General features: G+C 31.6%; 1 protein-coding gene across 1 annotated transcript; it reads left to right on the forward strand.

Annotated features, from left to right (window-relative positions):
• Window positions 4,996-6,909, forward strand: LOC109231968 (RING-H2 finger protein ATL46-like). Its single transcript, XM_019397580.1, has one exon. It carries the CDS (start codon window positions 5,547-5,549, stop codon window positions 6,708-6,710), a length of 1,164 nt encoding a protein of 387 aa, XP_019253125.1. The 5' UTR covers window positions 4,996-5,546; the 3' UTR covers window positions 6,711-6,909.

The raw sequence follows: 7,405 nt of genomic DNA on the forward strand, positions 1-7,405 counted from the left end.
AGCTTTTAAATACCAAATAAATTTGTAAAAATATGCAAAAAATCAACTTAATTATCTGGGTGTAAATATGAGAATAAAAATAAATTATTCACCAAAAATGATAGTCTGAAAATAATTATTGAATTTTGTACTATTAAAATAGACAACAAATCGATTTTAAAATCTTTAAAAATAAGGAAAAATACCAAAACTCTTGGGAATGCCTATATATGCATGTACATACTATTTTGAGAATATTTTGAGTATATATAAAAATACATAGGAAAAAATTGGGTATCAACAGCAACAAGATGAGCTGAACTTGAAAATTGTCTTTATTTTTTTAGCTTTCGTGTTAGAAGCTAGACCGTAGATTTCTCTTCTATTATTTCTGATATTCTATTTATATCTTTACCCTTGAAGCATGTGCCCTCCCCCAGTTTTAATTGTTTATTTCTGTTGCCTCTTCGTTGTATTGTATATATATCTGCACAGGTTTATCTAGAGTCTGGTCCTAGCCTCGTCACTACCTCGCCGGGGTTAGGCCAGGCACTTACCAGCACATGGGGTCGGTTGTGCTGATGCTGCACTCTGTGCTCTTTTGCACAAATCCAGGTGTTGGACAGCAGCTGCAGTAGCACGGGAGTTAGCCTACAGTCCAGCGAGACACCGAGGTAGCCTTGCTGCAGTAGCACGGGAGTTAGCCTACAGTCCAGCGAGACACCGAGGTAGCCTTGCAGGCGTCCGCAGGCCCGGCGTCTCTTCTATCTTTTATTTTAGTCTGTTATCTCATGTATTCCGAGATAAACAGTTATATTTTCTTTCAAACGGTTGTATTTAGCACTCTTAGTAGTTCGTGATTATGTGACACCAGTTCTTGGGTAGAGGTTTATGTTGATTTTTCCGCATTGTTGTTCAGATTCCTTAATTTAAGACTTCCGCTTGTTTACTTTATTCCGTTGTTATCATGATATTACTGATAATTGTTAAAAGAAGTAAAATGGTTAATGCTAAAAGTAGTTAAGGGTTGGCTTGCCTAGCTCTCATCGGTAGGCGCCATCACGACTCCAGAGGGTGGAAATCCGGGTCGTGACATTTCACCCATGTGGCGTTGTGCGGGGGGGGGGGGGGGGGGTGGATGACTTAAATTTTTGGTCAAAGACAAACTCGAAATTTAAGTAAAATGTTCAACGCCTCCTTCTCTGTCGTTGTAGCACCAGCAACAACAACAACATAAACTTGATGATGGTACATCAACATACAAATTAAAAATAAATTTCATACAAATTTGATACATCTACAATAACATATAAACTAAAAATAAATTTTATACACCTAATTATATAATACAAAACTTATTTATAACTTATCTACAACTTTCATTCATCATTTTTACCCAGTTAAATATAAATACAACATCATACAATTTAAATATAATTTTCATACAAATTTTATACAATATGTCTTCTGCATGTATCTTGTAAAAAATTTGTATATATTTTGTATGTAGTGTATTCTTCTTCATCTCTGAAATTTCAATCAAAATTTCCTCTTTTAGTAGAATTTTGATACATATCAATAACTTTATGTAAAAAGATAGTATTTACAACTTAAATACAAATTTCATACAACGATTCATACATTGTACAACTATTTTTCAACTTTCATATAACACTCAAATAAAAAAATATATAACTACAATAAAATACAACTTAAATACAATTTACATACAATTATAATACAACTTTAATACAATTTCATAAGTATATTGTATGTCATAAGTATATTGTATGGTATATTGTATGTCATAGTTTTAATTTAAAATTCAGCCAAAATCAAGTCTAATCTCACCAAAAACTCTCCAAATTGAGATATAAACTCCAAACAATGTTCTCAGTTATTTGCAACGACATCCAATCCAAAACAAATAATGGTTTTTGAAAACCTAAATTCAAATTCAAAGCTTTTTAATGACTGTATGGTGGAGAGTCAAACACCTTCAAAATTTATTGATTGTCAATTTCAATTTGAACGCCAATTGTGCAATATGAAAGGAAATTGCTAAGTTAAAACTCTATAGTAAAACGATTGAAATCCATTGATGAATTCCACTAAAAGTATACAACATGAATGGATAAAAAGTAGCGACATCAAAGGAAGAAAAAATGGGGAAAGAATAGAGAACGAAAGATAGAGAGAGAGCCCACGAGAGAGAGATGGAGAGAGAGAAAAAGGATGGGAAATAACTTATTCCTTATTCATTTCCTAATATAAAGGGATACTTATTTAAAATTAATTTGTATATAATTGGTAAATTATATATGGCCATGTAATTAAGTTAAAACTTGATTAGGGAGGGTAATAAAGTTTCATATGTTGTATAGGAAGGTAAAAATTCTTATATAATGTGGAAGAAGGTAATTATGAGCTTGACTTTAGGAACCCTAATGTCTGTATTAGCACCTTATTATGTGAAGTCATAATCATGAAATAACAATTTGAATAATTGATGATTCAAGAAGAAGATAAGCGCATCATGTGGTGCAATGTGGGGATTTTATAATGTGCTTATCCCTTTATCAACAACTAAACGCTTTTTTTCATATATTCTTCACCTAATTAATTGCCTTCTTAATAAAGACAAACCAGCCTGCTTTCATATATATTCTTATTATCCCTCAACAAGTGACAGCTAAATAAACCAGCATCATCATTTACACGTAATTTTCTACAAAAGGGAATTAAGAGGCTTCGCTTAAACCATTTCCTTTGCAAAAGTACTGATTTAGCATTCATGTTATATATGTAGATATATTTTATTTTTCCAGCTTGGCTTGATTTGTCACGATATGCTAATTATAATGCTTAATACTTTTAAAGCAGCCGTTAAACAAATATAAATTTTAAATTCTTCCAAGTTGGGAGATTTTATATCAAACGATTATTTATGCATTTAAATCCTTTTAAATTTTTCTCAGATCCAATGCAGCATGAAAGGAATCTAATCTTCTTAAACTTGCAAAAGTACGTTACATTTGCTTAAACTTCAAGAAAGTTAAACCAAAAAAAAAATTTTTTTTTTTGAAAGGGAGACGTTTAATTCAAAAATTATGTGCACCTCGGGTTATTAATAAAGGATTTTGAGCTCAAAATTAAGAAGTAGGCCAGTTGGCAATTGTGTAAGACTATCGTCAACATACCTATTAAGAGTCTGTTTGGAAAGTCACCCTGTAATTGGAATTGGTGTAATTACTAGGGTAGTAATTACACAGCCTAGTAATTACAAAGTTGTGTAATTACGATGACATGTTTGTTCGTCATAGTGTAATTACAAGTTTACTGTTTGGTTGCACAAGTGTAATTACACAGTTCGATTAAAATTTAAATTAAGTAAATATCAAAACTTACAAATTAATATAATAAAGCCTATAAATTTTTACAAGTATAAATGATATTATATTTGATATTTAAGATGTATAATTTTTCGTGAATATACATTAATTAGTAATCGTATAATTATAACTAATATTGTAAAAATAATATATATATATATTTTTTAAATTAATAATATTTAGTTTAGATACTTAAAAAAATTAAATATACGTTTTGTAAGAACATCATGGAATTCATGATTGATAAAATAAATTAATATTTATAAATATAGTGTAATAACATTATTCAAATGTTTGACAAAACTAATCTATCAATTCTAACTAAAAGATGAACAACATACAATGTGAACCAATACTACTAAAACAAGTAAATTGGAACCATGAATATAACACAATTTCAAAAATCAAAAAAATAAAATAGTTTAATATATGTCAAATTCCAACATAATAATAGTAAGTCACACTGCAACTTAAGATTAGGAAACATGATAAGTTTATAACAAAATTCAACAACGGAATTCCACTTTAATTGCATCATTCATTATATGCCAAGTTATTAATGCCTCATTATTTCTAATATTAGGAGGTGTAGTTTCAAAATATAGAATAATAGAATAAATAATAAATAAAATATGAATAATTACACGGAATCACAAGAAGTAAAGATAGAGAAATAAAAGATAAATAATGTACAAAGAAAAATATATTTAAAATTTTAAAAGAAATTAAAGAGTAAAAATAAAATTAAAAAACTAAAATAATAGAAATAAAAAGTTATAAAGAAAATAACTTAAAATAAAAACAAAAAAGAAAGAAACTAAAAGGCAATCTTGTAATTACAACGTGTAATTACAACGTGTAATTACCACCAATTCTTACCTCTCCCTTGAGAATTGGAGAGTGTAATTACACCCCTCCAATTACACCCAATTCCATGCTGACCAAGTAATTACTTGGCCAAACAAACATGCCAAACTGTGTAATTACACACAATTACACCCAAATCCATTTCCAATGTGGCTTTCCAAACAGGCTCTAAAGGAAATATTAGTAATTAAAGGCTAATTCTAGTAGTTAAGATATTTCTATTCGTATCATAATGAAATATTTTCATTTTAATGTTTCATCATTAATACTTTCCAATTAAATCTTATTTATTTCCTATTAAATGTGTGAATAAAATCACCAGGCGCGAGTGCAGAGATTTGAAACTTGTATAAGTACAATCCAGTAAATTGCTATTCGAATCATAATAAAAATATTCCATTTCATTTATTTCATCATTAATGTTTCCCAATTAAATCTTATTTATTTCCTATTAAATTTCTGAGTTTTTTTGGCAAGTGCATGATTTGAAACTTTTTTTTTTCCTTTTTCTTTTCCCCCTTTTTTTTCTCCTTTACTTTTTTCCCCTTCACCTTTAGTCTTTTATATAAGGAATTAAAAAGTGCGACAGTACTGAATATTTCTTTTTGGCATTCTTTACTGTTTCTTTTTTTATTTCATGGCATTTTTTACTGTTTATTTTGGAGAATAGTGACGATTGTCAGTGCCAGCCTTTGGCTTCTAAATAAGTCAATGTCCTTTTCCAGTTCAAAAACACAACCCCAATTTCTCATTTTTCCCTTGTTTATTTATTTATATTTTCTCTCACACACACACACTCTCTCCGTTCTGTAGTTTGCTAGAAATTGTTAAACATATATAGAGAGAGAGAGAGAGTAAGAGAAAAGGTGTAGGCTCAAATATTCAAACTTTTTCCTTATTTCTGCTGTATAAAGTATTTCAAGATCCTCATTAGGTTTTAAATCTTTAGGGTTTTTCTGCTACAAGAAGTGATTTTTAGTATAAAGGGGTTGTTATAAGTATTATTATGTCCTGAATAATGGTGCCTATTAAGTGGGAATCAAGACAGGTAAAGATTCTGCCTTTAGCATTTTCTGCTTGGTTTCATCACTATCTACTGTTATTTGCACTGTCAGTGAAATAAAGCGATTAAAATATTGCTGCCTTAACCACCGCCCCAACTTGCTGCAAGATTGCAACTTTCTGATGCACCCACCATTTTCTTGAATCTGAGGATAAAAATTGTGATTTTGGGTGTTGGATTTTTGGTTCAGAGATGGTGAAAAGAAGTTGAAAAGTTGTTGGTATTTGGTTTTTTTGTTGTTAAAGATGATTTGTTCATTTGCTGAAGTTAGGTCACAAAGATGGGTTTCTGGTCATACCCATTTGAAAAATTCTTGGATTCAACATCAAAAAGATGGTGTCTTTACATATCCCCCACCTTTGTTTCCCCCATCTGCTCCTTCATTTGGTGAAAATTCTAATTTTCACAATGAACCAAACACATCTAGTTCTTCCAACAAAATTAGTCCAGCTGTTCTTTTTATTATAGTAATATTAGCTGTCCTATTTTTCATATCTGGTTTACTCCATTTGCTAGTTAGATTCCTTATCAAACACCCTTCTTCTTCAGCATCATCTCAGTCTAATGGATATCCTGAAGTTTCAACTTCAGATGCTTTACAAAGACAGTTACAGCAGCTATTCCATTTACATGATTCTGGTTTGGATCAAGCATTTATTGATGCATTACCTGTCTTTATGTACAAAGAAGTTGTTGGTCCTAAAGAGCCGTTTGATTGTGCTGTTTGTTTGTGTGAATTCTCTGACAAGGATAAATTGAGATTGCTCCCTACTTGCAGCCATGCTTTTCATATTAACTGCATTGATACTTGGCTCCTCTCAAACTCAACATGCCCGCTTTGTCGAGGAGCCCTTTACAATCCCGGGTTTCCAATAGAAAATCCAATGTTTGATTTCGATGAGCCAAGAGAAGATGATGGATTTCGTGGTAATGCGGATCATGAGTTCTCCACTTCTCATAAAACAATTGAAATAGAAGAAGTTGCAGGTGCTAAAGCGACCTTTCCTGTTCGACTTGGTAAGTTTCGAAAATTGGATAATGGAGCAGGGGAAGGAGAAGGTGTAGGAGAAAGCAGTAGTAGTAATTTGGATGCTAGAAGGTGCTTTTCAATGGGTTCATATCAGTATGTGGTCGGTGATGTTAATCTTAAAGTAGCCTTGAGCAGTGAACGGAAGGCAAACAATATGAATCGAGCCAATTTGTTAGAGAAGAATCCTAATCCATCAATTGATGAGGATAATGAGGGGAAAAAGATAGGTATTGGGACAAAAACAGATAGCTATTCTGTTTCCAAGATTTGGCTTTGGTCGAAAAGAGGCAAATTCGCGAGTTCTTCAGACTGTCAAATGGATGATCGACCTCCTTCTGGTATGGACTTGCCATGGCTTAGAAGAACAGAAGGCATGTAGTGAATTCTGATCTCTTCATCTCTTTTGTTTGATCTTTTTTGTTAAATGATAACTTAGAGGTGAGTTTGCCTTTTGTGTAGTATTCTTTTAGAAGCAAATTCAACAAAGCATGCCATACTTGATAATCAGCTTGATTTCAGTCTTGATCCGAAAGTGTGTTCCACAGCTGTTCTTTACTATTATTCATTTGTTTCTTTAAGTCCTGTAAATTTATAGGTCATCTCTTCATTCTATTGGTTCTTGAATCCTACTCGACATGACAACATGAGTTTTTTGTTGCATCCTAATACTTTCAGCTGCCACAGTTTAGCTTAAACGCAATATGGTCCATAAGCATTCATCATTAACATATTAACCATGAAGCTCAATGATCAGAGTTAAGGGATAGCACTTGTTTCATTTGTCACAAGCTGTGTTAGAAACCATCTGTAACATGCCTAACAATTTGTAACTTAGTCCCTTTCCTCAAGCGTAAAGCTCATAATGCTATGTTCCAAAAGAACAAAAAAATGTTAAAGATAGAATAGAAAAGAAAGCTGCTAGGTTAAAAAATGTTACTTGCCAAGCACAAAGACCAGAAGCTTCCTTTGTTTCTTGAGAAAGTTGGGTGTCTTACTTTCCTCATAGTTCAAGTTGAGAGTATACAGTTACCTTGGTTCATTTTTTTTGGTAACCGAGGAATGTACAAGTGCTAG

The sequence above is a fragment of the Nicotiana attenuata genome, chromosome 9 (genome assembly GCF_001879085.1).
Source record: "Nicotiana attenuata strain UT chromosome 9, NIATTr2, whole genome shotgun sequence".
Taxonomy (NCBI): domain Eukaryota; kingdom Viridiplantae; phylum Streptophyta; class Magnoliopsida; order Solanales; family Solanaceae; genus Nicotiana; species Nicotiana attenuata.